At 51.9% G+C, this 17,199-nt stretch overlaps 1 protein-coding gene across 4 annotated transcripts in view; it reads right to left on the bottom strand.

The window, feature by feature from the left end:
• PLXNA2 (plexin A2) overlaps positions 1-17,199 on the bottom strand; it is a 232,926-nt gene that overhangs the window by 74,455 nt on the left and 141,272 nt on the right. For 3 of the 4 annotated variants that reach the window (XM_061383641.1, XM_061383643.1, XM_061383642.1), the window contains 5 exons: positions 12,404-12,504; positions 8,300-8,423; positions 6,447-6,600; positions 5,647-5,743; positions 2,302-2,416 (listed from right to left, as the gene is read on the bottom strand). In XM_061383641.1, the coding sequence (XP_061239625.1) occupies positions 2,302-2,416; positions 5,647-5,743; positions 6,447-6,600; positions 8,300-8,423; positions 12,404-12,504 (591 nt within the window). Of the gene's footprint in view, positions 1-1,648; positions 1,828-2,301; positions 2,417-5,646; positions 5,744-6,446; positions 6,601-8,299; positions 8,424-12,403; positions 12,505-17,199 lie in introns of those variants that run through there. The other variant, XM_061383644.1, reaches the window with a different exon arrangement.

Here is a 17,199-nt window from a genome sequence, read left to right as displayed (position 1 = left end):
TAGGAGAAGGAGTACGTCAAGGCTGTATATTGTCACCTGGCTTATTTAACTTATATGCAGAGCACATCATGAGAAACGCTGGGCTGGAGGAAGCACAAGCTGGAATCAAGATTGCCAGGAGAAATAGCAATAACCTCAGATATGCAGATAACACCACCATTATGGGAGAAAGTGAAGAGGAACTAAAGAGCCTCTTGATGAACGTGAAAGAGGAGAGTTAAAAAGTTGGCTTAACACTCAGCATTCAGAAAACTAAGATCATGGCATCTGGTCCCATCACTTCATGGCAAATAGATGAGAAAACAGTGGAAACAGTGACAGACTTTATTTTTTTGGGCTCCCAAATCATTGCAGATGGTGACTGCAGCCATGAAATTAAAAGACGCTTACTCCTTGGAAGAAAAGTTATGACCAACCTACACACCATGTTAAAAAACAAAGACATTACTTTACCAACAAAGGTCCGCCTAGTCAAAGCTATGGTTTTTCCAGTAGTCATGTATGGATGTGAGAGTTGGGCTATAAAGAAAGCTGAGTGCCAAAGAATTGATGCTTTTGAACTGTGGTGTTAGAGAAGACTCTTGAGAGTTCCTTGGACTGAAAGGAGATCCAACCAGTCCATCCTAAAGGAGATCAGTCCTTACTATTCATTAGAAGGACTGGTGCTGAAGCTGAAACTCCAATACTTTGGTCACCTGATGCAAAGAACTGACTTATTTGAAAAGACCCTGATGCTGGGATTGAAGGCGGGAGGAGAAGGGGATGACAGAGGATGAGATGATTGGATAGCATCACTGACTCAATGGCTCATGAGTTTGAGTAAACCCCAGGAATTGGTGATGGACAGGGAGGCCTGGCGTGCTGCAGTCCATGGGGTCTCAAAGAGTTGGACACGACTGAGTGACTGAATTGAACTGAATGGCTGATTCATATTCTTCTACAGCAGAAACCAACACAACATTGTAAAGCAATTATCCTCTAATTAAAAAAAAATTAACTGTACAACATGATCATGTCGATCAAGGTGCTTTTTCTTGGAAGTAACTGTTACTTCTACCTTGATTAGGAGAGACAAGAAACTTCCTTGAAATCTTAGACAAGGAGCTCCAAGGAACACTTCCTATCAATGACGTTTGGTTACAGTGGTCATTGATTGCTCTATGCTTTCACGCATGCATGCTACAGACTTTCACTGAAAAAGGCCCTGAGGAAACTCCTGCCTTTAAGGAGGTTGTAGTCAAATGGCAACCCACTCCAGTATTCTTGTCTGGAAAATCCCATGGACAGAGGAGCCTGGCAGGCTACAGTCCATGGGGTCACAAAGAGTCAGACACAACTGAGCGACTTCACTTCTTCAGTCTAGTGTAAGAGGAGACAGATAAAGGTCACAGCAATATTTGTCCATGCTACGCAGTCACTTATTTACATTTATGGATTTCCTAAAAGGTAGAACGAGATGGGGATGTATATTCACGCACATGTGTGTTTGTGGGAATACGTAAGGTCTCTATAGTTGTTCAAACCCAACTACTGGTCACCCTGGGGCATGGAAAACATTAGATATGAGAAAAGGACATTGACTCAGCAGGCTTCATTGTCCTAAGGCCTGCTGTGAGCTTGTAAGAAAGTGAACCTCAAGGAAACATCACTGGGTGGGATTATTTATTGGAAAGATAAGCAATTTATTATCTCCCTGTGTTGATAACAAAGGTGGGACCGGTCTTAGCGATGGCACATCGACTGTATCATAAAATGTGGCTTTTAGCAAGCCTGGGTTCTTTTCACCAGTGGACTGCCTCTCTCTTCTATAAGGCCACCTACTCAGTCCTACAAAAGAGTCAAAGAATCATTGAATTTTAGCCTAGGAAGAGAGGCTGGCATGAAAGAGTGGTTGAGAGTGAATGTGCTATTGAACTAGACTGTGTCTGCAGCCAAGCAGAGGGCTGAAAACTCAGAGAACAAATGCCATTCTCCACGCTCTTCTAGACCGTGGAGTCTGTTTGGTCGGATATGTTTCCTCTGAGCTTTCAGTCTCAGCCCTCAGCTCCCCTCGAACTTTTGAATGAATACAATTCCAGGAGTCTAGCAAACACAGTGCACTTCTCCTTCTCGGGAGTATTTGCTGCCATTTTTTTTTTTTTTTTTTTGGCTTTATAATACCAGGGCTTTCTAACCTCTTTGGAAGAAGCCCAACGTGGACCAGGGCAAGGAGATGGCCAAGCTGTCGGACTGGCCATCTGAAAAGGGAGGTCTGCTCAGATCCACTGGGGATGCTGCTGTGCCAGGCTGAGCCCTGCTTACCTCTGAAATGTTGATCCGACCCTCCTGGAAGGAGCAGGTGGTGGGGTCATGAGTACAGAGGTTTCGGTATTTGCACCAATGGCAGCGGAAGGCGCTGTTGACACAGGACAGGCACCTGCAAAGACAGACAGTAAGAGGCAGAGAGAGGACAGCACACAGGGCGGGGGGTGGGGGGGGGGGCGGGCCAGGAAGCCCACGCGCCGTGACGTAAGTCCGCTACCCGAGTCTCGCTCTCACAATTTCCCCAGCCCTGAAAACTGTGGCTTCTCCCTCTAAGATGCTCAGAGGACCAGGGGGCCAGAAAATTGAGGGAGAAATGTGTCCAGAGTGGGAATAATGTCTCCGAAAGCAGTGGAGTGCTCGAGCTGGTCTGTTTCAGCTCATGACAGCCAATTATTCATATTTTCAGGAATGTGGCAAGCGGGTCATCGACATGATAGCAGCTTGAAACGAGCCACAGAGGGAGTCTTTATGCCATAGCAATTGGAAAATGCCACCTACTAAATTTTTCCCCCTGATTTCTGATAGCTAAACATTTGCCAGCCTAGCACCACTTATAGGAGGGAACAGCCCAAGGAGAGCAGGGATAGGAACTGGGCTGACCTGGTTCCCGTTTTGCCTCTGGCCCTGCCATGAGGGCTGCCCCGAGTAAGTCACTTCACCTGCTGAACCAGAATTTCTTCATCCGTCTGTACGGAAACTTTTCTGTCCACTCCACGGGGTTGTTTTGTGCCAAACGAGATAACGTACAGGACGTGGTTTTAAAAAGTACAATGCTAAATGTATTATTTTTAGGGGCTTAACTTACCTGTTACTTCAAGCTCTTAAACCATATTTGAGTGTTCACAGGTGGTTCATATCACCTGTGTTTTGGAGTTTGAGTGGAGTGAATGGTATCAACGGATAACTCTGTCGCCCCCTCCAAGTAGCCAGACATGGTAGCCACAGGCTGTGCGTGGCTCCTGCCTTTCTCACCAGGTAGAGCGCCTCTTTGCCTCTGGTTTCCCCTGCATTCTGTGCATATCATCTGGGTTCCCTGTGTGCGGTCAGACACCACCAGGGAAGTAGGTCTGGCCGGTGGAGTTGTTCCACTTGCTCCTTGCCAGATCCCCTAATCCAGTCTTGTCTCCACTGGGCCCACCTGGCAGGCCCATGGCCAGGTCTGCAAACTGGCGCCACCTGCTGGGGCCCTAATGGCACTCGGGAGGATGCGGCTTGATCCAGGGCCCGCTGGTTCATAAGTCACGGCGGACCAGGCGCGTTATCCCATCCACACTTCTTCCCCGTGCTGGATATTTTCATCCCCTTCTAGATGTGCCCGTAGTTATTTCGTTCCTGAACTTGGGCCAGATGGATTGGGTCTTCCTCACATCTTACGATTCAGCAAGTAAATCACAAAAATGGATCAAGGATGATGAGACCAGGGTTCTTCGAGAACAGGCTTGTCCACTTGCTAATCTGGTGACCTCCAATGGAGCACCTGTCCCTCTGGGCCTTAGTTTACCGTAGTAAAAGGAGAGGCTTGAACGCGATCCTGTGATTTGTAAGTGGACGGATAAGACAGTGCGTGGCAATAAAAGGTCAAAGATACTTGCTTTTCTTTCTGCTAAAACTTGCTGCCCGTGACAGCATCTCCACTGCCACGGTAATCCACGGTTGAGCGTGGTGACATCACACCAGGGTGTCGTGGAGATGAGAACGTCCTCCAAGCAATGCGTTCCATCACCACTGTGCTGGAGCGTGAGAGGGAGGTTGGGGAGTTCCCAGTCCAAGATGCTCACAGTTCCCAAAACAGGGTTAGCTGGGATTGGACGCAGGGCTTAGGGGGCGATTTTATCCGGTTCAGCTCCTGCCACATACCGCCTTGCCTTGGCTCCTCCCAGGCCACTTTCTATCACCTGTTCTGTCTTTCTTGGTACATCTATTGATTTGTCCCGAATGGATCCAAGCGACGTCTCCTTCCGTAGCTGCTCTGGAGACCCGAGAACTCCAGCAGATGATTCTCATCATGAAAATCCAGATCAGAAAAGGGGAGATGAACGAAGCTCATTTGTCTATTTTTATGGCTTAAAGCTTCCTTTAGGGCTTAGCTGCTAACAGACCCTTTCCCCACATGGATTGCTGGGCCCATCGTGGCCACAGCCTGGACCCTCAGACTTGACGCCCCTGGAGTGCTCAGGTGGATCCTGTCCTGGGCAACAGGAGGATGGGTCCCAGAACGTTCCCAGGCGCTTCTCCCTCCGGCCTGGAGCTCTTGGTTGACTTCTGCTTTGGCCTATGACCAAGGTCACATGGCCCTTACGTGGCCCTATTACAGAGACCCCCGTTTCTCTTGAGTTTCCAGATGACATGGAAAGAGTCTCTGCTCTTGCCTATGACCAAGGTCACATGGCCCTTACGTGGCCCTATTACAGAGACCCCCGTTTCTCTTGAGTTTCCAGATGACGTGGAAAGAGTCTTGGTTTCACTTCAAGAGAAGACCGGCAGAAACTAAGTATGGGTCTCTCTCCTCCACTCCTGGCCCCGATTTTGACTTATGAAGTGTGCCTGGCTTCCTGCACAGCTGTAAGAACTCACAGCCATGGCACTCAGCTGCTGGATGTGGCTGGTGAAGTCAGATGGGCAGCACCTAAGCCCCTCTGGGGACCGATGGTTGGGTCTGGTTTTCGCTTCCTCCTTGAAAAGTTGAAGCTCACTGTGGACCTCAGAGTTGAAAGCCCCCTCGCTGTGTCCCAGCCCAGGTCCTTTATTCGGGCACTGGGTGAGGCCATTTCCCAGCCTTGCCCCTCCTCTGAGGCTGTCATCTCTGAGTCCCTCTTCATGTGCCCATGGATAATGTGGCTACGTTCCGCTGGCTGCTAATCTCCACATTCAAAGCCACCACCCGCTGGCATAAAAGGGAGGACTTTCCTTCGGGCTCCTGGGCCATGACTTCTGTTTCTACTTCACACCCTTTTTAACTCTTAGCTTGAGAGTTGAGGGTAGGGTGTGGTGCAAGGGAGACTGAATGAGATCAGAGGCTGTGGACAGCGAATGCCATTCGGTTCGGTATAACTGAATAAACCGAATATAACTGAAATATTTAGGGGGCACTTTACGCTGTTCTAGACAAAGTGCCACGTCTGATCGGGAGACTGGGTGGTGACCCTAAGTTCTTGTCCTGTGGGAACTTAGGAAACCCCCACACACATCCAGACCCGGGGCAAGTTGGCTCCTGGCCTGGCCCTGCCATGACCCACTTGCTCGCCAGTCTCCCCGACCTCATCTCTAAGGGAGGGCGCTGGCCCAGGTGCTCTTCCCGCTCTGACACTGAATGCCGGCTCCTGCCGCTAGGGGCGTGCTTACAGTTGGTGGGCGCTGCAGTTGTAGAACTTGAACTCAGTGCTGACGAATATCTTCCCCGTCTCCTTGGATCTCAGCTGCAGCTCTAGCCCAAACCAGTCTGAAAAAAAAGGGGGGGAGGGGCGGAACGAGAAAGTTACAAGCTGGGAGCCCAGTGGAGAGGCTGGGGGCTAAATCATTCAGCCACTCCGGGGCTCCCATGGGGCAGTGATGGCAGACGGAGCCTTCCTGGGTCCTCTTCCAAGAGTCCCTTTCATCCTTCTGATGACCAGCCCATCACTGAGACCCAGACACCCTGGGCCCCCCTCTTAGGGAGGAGGTGACGGATCAGATCCTGTAGAGTCCCCTGCCTAGGTTGAATATGTTCAGTTACTGAAAGACTGTCAGAAATATCAGGTCATCAATATAAAAATAAAACTTAAAAAATATATATATATCAGGTCAAAACCCCTAAAAGCCCCCAGTTCTACGGAGAGAACCTACTAAAAACCACTGGCTGAAGCCTCCGACGTTCCTCAAAGGAAAGGGAAGTCTGGAAAAACTCTTATGCACACTGCGCAGGCTTAACCCAAATGGGAGACAGGGACCTCCCTCTTCCTGAAATTTCCTTGGGGCATGACAGTTTGCCTTCAAACTTAAACGGATTTATAAGTCAAATTAGAGTCTGGCGTAAGAAGACCTAGTCTGGCAGCTGTCAGTCGGTCTGTGCTGGCACTTGCCACCCTGTCTCCTGGGTCCCCTACTCTGGGCCAGCCTGATCAAGCAGCCCTGAGCATTCGACGCTCACTGCAGAGGCTTCTTACCCTGATCCAGAGGGATGACAGGCACATCCTTGGGTCCCGGTGAGATGCAGATGACCTGGCTCCCAGATACTTGTCCCTCTACCTCCGTCAGGTTCCCAAAGGCACAGGAGATGCCCACAGACAGATCGGGGGCATCGCTCACAACCAGGCTGAGCTGTGGGTGGAGCAGAGAGACAATGCTGTGGGAACACCCCGCAGGGCTCGGGGGACCTGGGCTCCAGGCCTGGCCCTGCCACTGTCCACTTGCTCACTCCTCTCCCCGGACCTCATCTAGGAAGAAGATGTCAGTCCAGAAGACCTTCTAGCTTTGACCCGGAGCCATTACCGTAGCACTGCAAGGGGTGTTGCAGGGTCAGTGGTCTTTATTATTAATATTACTTTTCAGTCTTGTCCAGAATCATAAAGCACTGAGGGGAGAGGAAGGGATGGTAGGGGTGAAGGAAGGTCCCAAAACCCATCTCAGCCTGAGCTCATTTTGACATGAAACCATGCAAACTTGAAAAAAGCCAGTCAGAGTTGAACTCATCACAAATAAGCCTTAGCTCCGGTTCATAGGAGAACACGTGCCACCAGCCTGGAGGTTTATAAGGAGTTTACCATTTGGCTGGCTCCCCACCCTGGCTGTCATGCAGGGGCTGGCTACTAAGGCAGTGGGCTTCTATTCTCGGTCAGCCTCTGGCTCTTTGCCCACTGAGTGTTCCCTGAGAGCAGGGCAGTTGCCTCACAAGGCGCTTAGGGGATCAGAGAAAGGCAGGAAGTGGACACCAATGCCCTGGATGATGTCTGTGGTTCCCTAGGCTTCCAGGGAGGCAGGCCAGTGGTCTGCAGGCTTTTTAAGTTTGAATATCCTCCTCTGAATGGTAAAAACATCACAGACTGTCAGAAGAATGATCGAGAAACCATTTAATAGCAAAACACCACTTTGAATTCCATGCCCTCGGAAGTGGGTTTGTACTAAATGACAACAATATATCTAAGTGGTATTGGAAACCAGAGGTGAGAAACGTGACTCCCAGTGGGGAGTGCCCATGGGGGTTCGCGGTGACAACACCCTGTGTTCTCTGAGAAGCGAGTCCTGAGGGAGGGAGGTCTCACTTTGTCCTCCCATGATGCCTGGAGGGCTTAGCCCCAATGGCCATCACCTAGCCTTTCCATACATTTGTCTGCCGCTGAATCTCTGCCCCAGTTTCGTTTCCATGGGGCCGAGAGACTTAGGTACAAACTCTGCTGTTTGTTCCCTCAGCTCTGTGGGAGCCAAAACCTCCCGGTGGGGATGAATGAACACAAGTCTTGGAAGGTTCATTAACTAATTAGCATTCGTGAATGCCCATAAAACCTCCAGAAGGAAATAACCGCGCAGGCCCGAGGACGCGGAGTATTTGGGGTTGCACCTCGACAGGTGGTGAAGGACTGCTGTATTCTCTTTAATATTCTCTTTTGGCACACACTGTGAATTAAGCCTCAGTCTCTCTGTGTCTGTCTGTCCATCTGTCTGTCTCTCTCTCACATACATGTACAAAGGCAACTCCAAGTTCCTGTGAGCAACTGTACCAGGTGGTCCCTTGAAATCTCTATCATATACCACAGAATGGGATGGGATTGCATGATGTTGCAGAGGCTTGCCGCTAAATGCAAAATGTAGATTTACAAACCAGATCAATGGGTGATGGATCTGCAAGGAATGGGGCGAATGACTGGGTCCTGGGTAACGACAGGCGTTACCGCAGTTTTCCTCTAAAATGTCCTCGGAGCGCGTGAAGTCTGATCCGCTTACACTGTGCTGGAGTTAAAGGAACACACCCATGCTTGTGCCGCGCTGTGCCCTGCCCCCAGGCCCCGCAGGGCTCACTCACCAGCCGGCTGTGCTCAGACACGGAGATGCTGCTGGGGTGCACCTCGAGCCTCACGCACTGGCTGATGCTGGCGGCAAATCGGTTAGGCTCCCAGGCCCGCTGGCACCGGTCCCTGCGGGAACACCTGCCACAGACGCACAGGGGTGAGTGAGGGGGCTCTGCGGCTCTGCGGCCCGTGTGTCTTCTCAGGACGAGCGTCACTTCTCCCAGAGGGCTCGGTGACTCCCAGGTGGTCTCTACTGCGGTCAAAGACAGACTAAGGGAGGGGCTTCCCTGGTGGCTCAGTGGGAAAGAATCTGCTGGGGAAGCACACTGACTGAAACCGCCCACCCTGGCCTGCACAGTCACCACTGGCATGAGTTGTTTTATGACAGGAGGTTCTGGTGAGGAACACGGAACTGAGAAGTCACCCCCCACCGGAAGAGTTCCGGAAAGGTCAAAAGGAGACGCCACATGTCTGGCCTCCTCCCAGAATCCTCCTTGCTGGCATCCATCTTGGCTGAACAAGGCCTGCACCACCAGGAAGCACTCTGAGTCAGAATGATGGGCTAAAGACAACCCGGAAGCTAATCCCATCACGTAAAACCCGAGACTGCGAGCCACGTGGCGGAGCAGTTCTCCTGGGTTCCCTCACCCTCCTGCTCTCTGCCCAGCGGCCTTTCCAATAAAGTGTCTTGCTTTGTCAACATGTGTATCCCCTTGGACAATTCATTTCTAAGTGTTAGACAAAAGCCCAGTTTCGGGCCCTGGAAGGGGTCCCTCTTCCTGCAACAAATCTGCTTGCCAATACAGGAGACACAGGTTCAACCCCTGATTCGGGAAGATCCCTCATGCTGTGGAGCAACTAAGCCCGGGCACCACAACTCCCGAGCCTGTGTTCTAGAGCCCCGGAGCTGCAGCTACTGAAGCCCACGCACCCCAGAGCCCGTGCTCTGCAGCGAGAGAAAAGCCTGTTCAGCAACGGAGACCCGGGACAGCCAAAAATAATAAAAAAACAATTTAGAAGATTATTTAAAAAGAGGACAGACTAAAAGAAGTGGGATCAACGCCCCCCCCCCCCCCCCCCCCGCCCCGGCTCCCAAATGAGAGCTGTAGTTCGGACATAAAGAATAGCTCGTATAGATAGCATCTTTATGGGAAGCTCTGTGAGTGAGGGCGGGAAGGTTGGGGAACAGAAGTATCAGGCAAAAGGCACAGAAGGTGAACTCTGGAGCCAGGCTGCTTGGGTTCTAACCCAGATCTCCAGCCTGCTAGCAGTGGCCCCATTGGGCAAGTTCCTGGAAGTCCCAGTGTCAGCTCCCCTAACTGTAAAATGCTGGACCCAATGATAATACTGTATCTCAGAGGCCTGGTGTAAGTATTAAAAGAATTAGTGTTTAGAAAATGGCCTGTTCTTGGCCCTACTAAGAAAAATATTAATGATGATGGCTATGGATATTATTATTATTCCCCCCCCAGGGACATGTAAAACCCTGGACAGGGTCTCAGCTGTGTGGGATAGCGTGCGTGTGACCTTGTGGCTGGATTCCCGGCTCTTTGAAGGCAGGGACCATGTTTTATTCATTGAGATATTCCACCTGCCACATGGCTTATTTTCAATAAATGTTTGTGAAACACAGAGACAGACGGGGATGCGCGGGCAGGGTTGCCTCTGTCAGGAAGCGTGCGTGGTGGCTTCGTCCCCCACCTTCATCTCTGGTCCTTGGCGCTGCGGGCCACAGCAGCAGGTGGGCACTGTGACCCCTGCACGCAGGGAACCTCTGGGAACACGCTCCAGGGCTGGCGCTTCTCTAACCAAAGCGCCCCCTCCGGGGATGCGACAAGAGTCCACGACCCAGCAGAGATTCCCACCGAACTCCCCACAAAGTCCCTCCCCCCGACCCTTCCTTGCCACGCACATAATGGATCTAAATATGAATGCTGTCAAAGGAAAGAATTATGGAGGTTTAAGTGAATCCTTAAGATAGCTCTAAAGTGAGCTCTTGACTGGAGCCTTTATCTCATTGACTCACTGAAATGGCTCTTTTTTATCATACTATTTATGGCAACAGCCCCAACAGAGATAAATAGCCTCTGAGACAATAACACACTCGCAAGAGCAAGGCCTACAGAAGAGACAGGAGGGTTTCAGATCCACTCCGCCCCCCACCCCTGGACCCAGCGGCTCTTGAGCTACCGCCCTCAGCCCTCTGCCTCTGCTCAAATCCAGCGCGTGGTCCGGGCTGCTGGAGGTGGTCCCTCCGCTCCGCCCCGTCACCCAGGCAAGGGGACAGCGGGTGGGTGGGCAGTGCCTGAGGGGCCGAAGATGAGACGGGCCAGGAGAAGGGAAAAATCCAGGTGAAATGGGAAAGGCTTGATCCCCACGTGGTGCAAGAGGCAAGCTGAGCTGTTGGAAGGAGCAGTGCATCCCTGGGCCTTGATGACAGGGGAGGGGCTCAGAGCGCAGAGGAAACCTGAGACCCTTTCTGGGGTCATTCTAAGTCAGCCCCCCTGCTGATCTGGCCCAGGAGGAGGATGGGTGGTCTGGGGCCCCTGGCAGACTGGGACATCGTGGCCAGACTGGCAGGGAAGAGCAGGGAGCAGGTGGTGTGGCTGGGCCTGCCCACCGCCCAGTGAGGGGGCCGGGTGACCCAGGCCACTGCGAGGAGCTGGGGGTGGCTGTCGGGTTCCATGGAGGGAGAAACCCTCGTGAGGAAAGACAGCCTGCTGGTTGTAGGGCCAGCCTCACTGACGGGAACCCCAATTGTAGCCACCTCTCAATGCTGGAGACCCAGGTTCAATTCCTGGGTCGGGAAGATCCCCTGGAGAAGGAAATGGCAACCCACTTCAGTACTCTTGCCTGGAAAATCCCATGCACTGAGGAGCCTGGTGGGCTATGGTCCATGGGGTCACAAAGAGTTGGACATGACTGCATGACTTCACTTTTTCCTTTCCAGCATTCCTGGGGCCCAGTGGGCGTGCCATCAGTATCTCTACCATTTGTCTGACCCACATGGTACCACTCTGTCTGGGTTCTAGTGAGGGCATTTCTGGCAAAAACTTTTCTGAGGAGCCCCTTACTTCTGAATCTAAGCAGGGAACCCAGGATGTGTGGGCGCCAATCCAGTCCGGATTTTGCATCTGTGAGGCGCCTGCTTCGCTCCCTCCCTGCATAGCCCTTCCAACACCTGCTGCGGAGGCTGGAAGCCAAGAGCGATTGTGCAGGACCCTGAACTCTGGCCCTCCGCCTCCGCCCCCACCCTAAACCGGCACTTCTCGTGGGGGTGCTCTGCTGGCTGGCAAGGAGCCCTGGAGTTTCCTAGGCCGCTGGGGAGCAGAATTCCTAGCCAGCCGCCTCCCCCTCTGCCTTTGGAGTTTCTTTCCTCTGCTCTCCCTCTGGGGCTCTTGGAGTTAGGAAGTTTAAGTGCGATTTTGCATTTCTATTGGGCTGGTATTCAGTGGCAGGGGGTGTATCTGAATAGGGATGCTAGGCCAGTTGGAGTAAGATGTAGGCTTCTTGGAACCAGAGACTGACTGAGGAGGCCAGAAGGGTCCTCCCAAGGGTTCCGAGTCCATGATCATCATTTTGACTTGTGTAGCTTATCCTGAGCTTCCTTACTGCCAAAGCATTTATTTAGCATTTAATCCTCACGCTTCACCTGCGAGGTAGGCATTATCCCTTTCCGGTGATGGGGAAAAGGAGGCCCAGGGTTGTCAGTGGACCATGCCGGGTCACACGGCCTCTCACTGGGGTCCAAACTCCAGGAATGAGGTGCCTTGTTCAGGCTACAATCTAGAGACACTTCAAATTCCCTTGCAAGTTCTTCCAACGCCACTAGCCTTCCCTGTAGCAAAGGTGCAGACTTCAGAGCAGCTGGCCAGAGATGGAGGGAGTAGGGGTCAGGTTTTGGAGGTGAGACCACAGAGGCACTGCCCTTGGAAAGAAGGCACTCACGGCCTCTCTTCTTTGCTTTCAGCACTCTGACTGCGATTAGAATTACTGCTCAGCAGAGGGAAATTCCTCTCTCCCTGCAAACTGAGGTCACATCCCTCATCAACACTCCCAGGAAAGTACCTGGTCTTCTGCATTCCAGGTTTTTTTTTTCCAGACTGTGCCAAACTTACATGTTGTGCAGGGCACACCAGCCACAGTGAGGGTCCCCCGAACTCAGGCACTCCCCGCAGGTTGTATACTGCTCACAGGATTCCACGGGGACCCTGGTGATCTGGCCGAGAGGGAAAAGACAGCAGGTTAGATCAGGGAGTGATGCCTCCGGACGCTGTGTGCAGACTCAGTTACACCTAACCACTGTAGCTCAAATGGGAAAGAATCTGCCTGCGATGCAGGAGACCAGAGTTCCATCCCTGGGTCGGGAAGATCCTTTGGAGCAGGGATAGGCTGCCCACTCCAGTATTCTTGCCTGGAGACTTCCATGGACAGAGGAGCTTGGTGGGCTACAGTTCATGGGGTCTCACAGAGTAGGACACGATTGAGCGACTAACACACACGCGCGTGTGCACACTTGCACTGCCACCACCCCTAGAGAGGAGACAACAGGCCTGAATTGGTCCTTCGGCGTTCTCATCTGTTTCCCCTGCATGAGGCAGGCACAGCTAACGGCTCCCAGGCTTCTGGCCTTCCCCAGAGGTGGAAGCAAGCCCTCCAGCTTCTCTCTGCCTGCACTAAAGTCCTCGGGAGGGCTGGGCCTGCTCTGGGAAGACGCTGGAAATGGTTAAGTCTGCTGAAAGGCTATTGAGTGCCACCAACTAGCCTCTGAAGAGCTTTCAGCTGGGCTCGGGCTGAGACATCCTGCCTGCAAAGAAAACACTGATAAATAAAAAGAGAGAGAAGGAGAAACTTTCCCTATCAAATAGTATTCACTGAGTGGCACCGTCTTTTTACCGCCAACCAGACGCACCACCTGGATCCAATTATCCCATTCTCTGATGTCTGTATTCACTTTTCTCTAGTAAATCTCCCGTCCTTTGAAAAGTCTGGCTAAATGTGAACAGAGATGAGCTGCCTGTCTGATGCCATCTTGCTAGGGAAACGGGGAGTGTGTAGCTCAAGCCTGTGACCTTCCCCCAAGAGCAGACAGCCTTCCCTTCCTGGCTTCCAGGTGAGGCCATGCTGGGACAGAAACCAGGCCTGTGTGCTCATTACTCACCCTTACCTGCCCAGCGGGTGTTAACATTAAGGCCAGGCAAAGGGTCAGAAGATTGAAGTCTTGCATTCGGTATGTCCTAGGTATCTGTTGATGGCTGAGCCCGCAGGCAGCTGGGCTGCAAAAACATTTGCTAGGCTGGGAATGGGATCTCATGTGTCAGGGCAGAGAGGTTCCCCACCTACTGGACGTGTGAAGTCAAGCGGAAACACAACCTGTGGTCCAGCAGCCTAGTGTTCCGCCTCTGGCGGAGAGATGAAGGGTCTGATGGAGACGCCTTCACAGCATCCTCCCGAGAGGCTCGGGATGGAGTCTAACAAGGCTCACCCAGCAACCGTTTATCAGATGTCACTGCGTCAAGGCTCCAGTGCTGTGTGCTAGAGAAACTGCAGTGAATCGGACACAGATCTGTCCCTCTGCAGAGCACGCAGCCCACGGGACTCGGTAATTACAAACTGAGACCTACTCTACATTGTGGTGAACATCCATCCAGGCGATGGGTATATGCCCTGGGGGCCTTGGCAGATTAAAGGAGGGGCCACCCAGCACAATCTGTCTGGAAAACAGACCAGCAGCTGAGTGTGGGAGAGTCAGGGTAAGAGTGGGCCTGCTGCAGATGCCTGGAAGGGCCTTCCTAGCTGAGAGATTACCACGAGCAAAAGTAATCATGGCTGTTGGTGCATGCGAACTCAGTCCTGTCCGACTCTTTCGTGACCCCGTGGACTGTAGCCCGTCAGGCTCCGCTGTCCATGGACTTTTCCAGGCCAGAATACTGGAGTGGGTTGCCATTTCTTTCCTCACAGGATCTTCCGACCCAGGGATCAAACCCGCATCTCTTGTGTCTCCTGCATTGGCAGGCGGATTCTTTACCACTGCATCTCCTGGGAATCATGGCTCAGTTCAGCTTAACTCAAGTGTGGCGTGCACACTGGATGCGATGAGCTGAGAGATGCGGCTGGCGTGTGTAACCAGGGGTCAGATCGTGAAAAGTTTTGGGTACCAACCCCAGAAACCTTCCTTCTCTCTATTGGGTGCCCCCCGCACCGACTCATTCTCCCCACATCTTAACATTCTGAATTACAAAGCTTTTCCCTCTGAGTGACATGATCAGCTTTAAGCATTCCTGAGTTGCCTTTAATAATAAAATAAATGAAATGCAGAAAGTGTAAGTGTAAAATCTGGAAATTCAGTTTAAAAAAGCAGATATTCTAAGTGGAGGTTGGAGACAGCTGGTTTGAAATAGCTCATGCACGACAGGTGTGCGGGTTTGAGCGGACTCTCAACTCGCAGGTCCAATCGGACCTGACAGGGTGATAGCACGGCTCTGGGGGCCAACTCGGTCACAGGCTGCATTAATGGACGTGGTGTCAGGACGGAGGTGCCCCACCCTGGGGAGTTCCCAGTTCAGGGCTGGGCAGCCTGCCCCTGGAGACGTGTAGCCCCACCAGACAGACTTCCCAGAAGGGTGGTCACGATGGGGCGGGACCCAGCAGTGGCATCTGAAGTACAGCTTGAGAGACCTGGATGTTTCTTTAGCTCAGAGAAGGTGAATCTCAAGGGGAATACGGAAGTGGTTTGCCATGGTTTGAAGGGCAGCCCTGTGGCAGAGATGAGACCCAGGGGTGAAAAGATCCACAAAATCTCGACAGAAGAACGTCAAGGCTGTCCAATAACGCAGCAGACCGGGGTTCCAGCAGGGACGCCCATCCGTGGGAGGTGTGAGCCGAGTCAAGGGGACGTGTGTCTGGGAGGCTTCGGAAGGTATGCTTCTGACCCAGAGGAAGGCCGCTTGAGTCCTTCCAGCTCTGTCTTTCAGGATGCTCCTAACTCCTCCCTGAGATTGCCGAATGACGTGGACGGTTCAAAGGTAATCTCCAGCCATACCACCGGCCGCTGACAGCACCCTGCCTTAAGGAGCCCCCGCTGACCCCTGACTCGTGACCTTCGATCCCTGCCAGAAGCACCTTTCTGGCGTGTGCCTGCCGGATGCTCTCCCTGTGGGTCCTTCCCCACGCCCAGGGACCCTCAGCCCTTCAGGGTATCCGTGACCCCAGTCGCCCAGGGGGGCTTCCGCTAGTGCCCTCCCCCTCCCAACCCGCCCTCGGAGGCCTGAGAGCCGCGGTCCAGTGCCCGGCTCCCTTTCCTGGGTTTCGGGCTCCGTGTGAGTGATGTCTGCATCTGGCTGGAAATTAAAACAACTGTCTGCATTGCATTCGGCCCGTCTGTCAAAACACAGCCCTGCTCTCAGCAGCTGGGGAACGGGGCCCTGAATGGGAGCAGTGTCTCCAGCAACAAAGCCCACTTTCACGCCAAGTGCCGCGGAGATAGTGAGAAGCCTGTTCTTCTCCAAACACGAAACCAACTGCACAACTATTTTCCTGTTTCCTGGGCCCTCCTGGTGGGAATTTTTTTTTTTTTTTTTTTAATACACAGAGTTGAAGAGCAAAGTAAAACAGGAAACTTTTATGGGAGTGGGGGTCCTAAAACTTGAATTTATTATCTTCTCGGAGATCTGACAGCCACATACAAACCGGAGGAGAGAAACGTCACGGGGGACTGGAGGGAGGCACTCAGAGTCAGGTGTTTCCACGGGTGCTCTGTCTTCCCTATAAACATGTGCTTCCATATTCATTCATCAAGTCGAAGGCATTGATCACATTGTACAGAAAGGCCAGTGCAGGGCACTTTAGGGCAATAAAATCAACAGCAGCATTAAAACACAGCCTTCACCTTCAAGTTGCAAGCAGACTAGCAGTAAAAACAAGAGAAGTGATGTGTGTTCTAAGAGAGGTATTGAAAGAGGGCTGAGGGAATTTGGAGCAAAGAAAAAACTACTTCTGTGTCTATGCCATCCAACACATGGGCCCGTGTGGCTACCAGCACATGGAAGGGGCTAGTTGGAATTGAGACACGCTCTAACGACAACTGGATGTAGATGACCGAGCATGAAAAACCAGGATGGAAAATAGCACATTAATAATTCTTATCGACAAGTGTTGAGAAAATTTAGGGTTAAATAAAAACTTAACTAATGATTTCAGCTGCCTATTCTTACTCTTTAAAATATGGTTGTTAGAAAACTTAAAATGACACACGCCGCTAGGTTCCTGGAGTTTTGTTCTCGTGGGGGGAGCGTGGCTCTAGATGGGTGTCCCAAGGAGGCTTTGTGAGGGATGTGGCCTGGGTCTGGGTCTTCAAGGGTTAATAGTATTTACACAGATGAAGAGCATCCCGGATGGAAGGAACCACATGAGCAAACAGGAAAGCAGAGCTTGAGGGTAAAGAGTGATGAGTGTATAGAAATCTGGAGAACAGGTCTGGGTTGACTTGGGAAGGACAGAGAAGTCCACACAGCTGGAATACACAATGTAAGCTTTCCAGTCCATCACTTCTTGGCCAAAAGAGTGTCCTCCATGAAGAGGCATCCTGGATCCTCAAACCAACACCCTTGGCATGACCTGTGAGCTTCAGAGACATCAAAATCCAGAGTCCAACTGAGTCAGAAATTCTGGCATGAGGCAGGGCCTGAGAAATGGTTCCAACAAGCTCTCCAGCTAATTTTTTTTATGAGAACCACTGGTAAACGTGACCTCACATCCTGGGAAATCTTTTTAAATGTCAGGCTCTGCCTGGGGCCGTGAAGAAATAGAATCAAACTCTGCCTTGGGGCTGCAGAAGGAATCAGACTGCTTCTCAGGGAGGAGAGCTGGAGGCTGGTCTGGGGACTGCTCCACGGCCCAGGGAGTTACTGATTCC

This window comes from Bos javanicus, chromosome 16, assembly GCF_032452875.1.
Source record: "Bos javanicus breed banteng chromosome 16, ARS-OSU_banteng_1.0, whole genome shotgun sequence".
Lineage (NCBI taxonomy): Eukaryota > Metazoa > Chordata > Mammalia > Artiodactyla > Bovidae > Bos > Bos javanicus.
The sequence above is the reverse complement of the archived record's forward strand: the minus strand, read 5'-3'. Positions and strand labels throughout refer to the sequence as shown.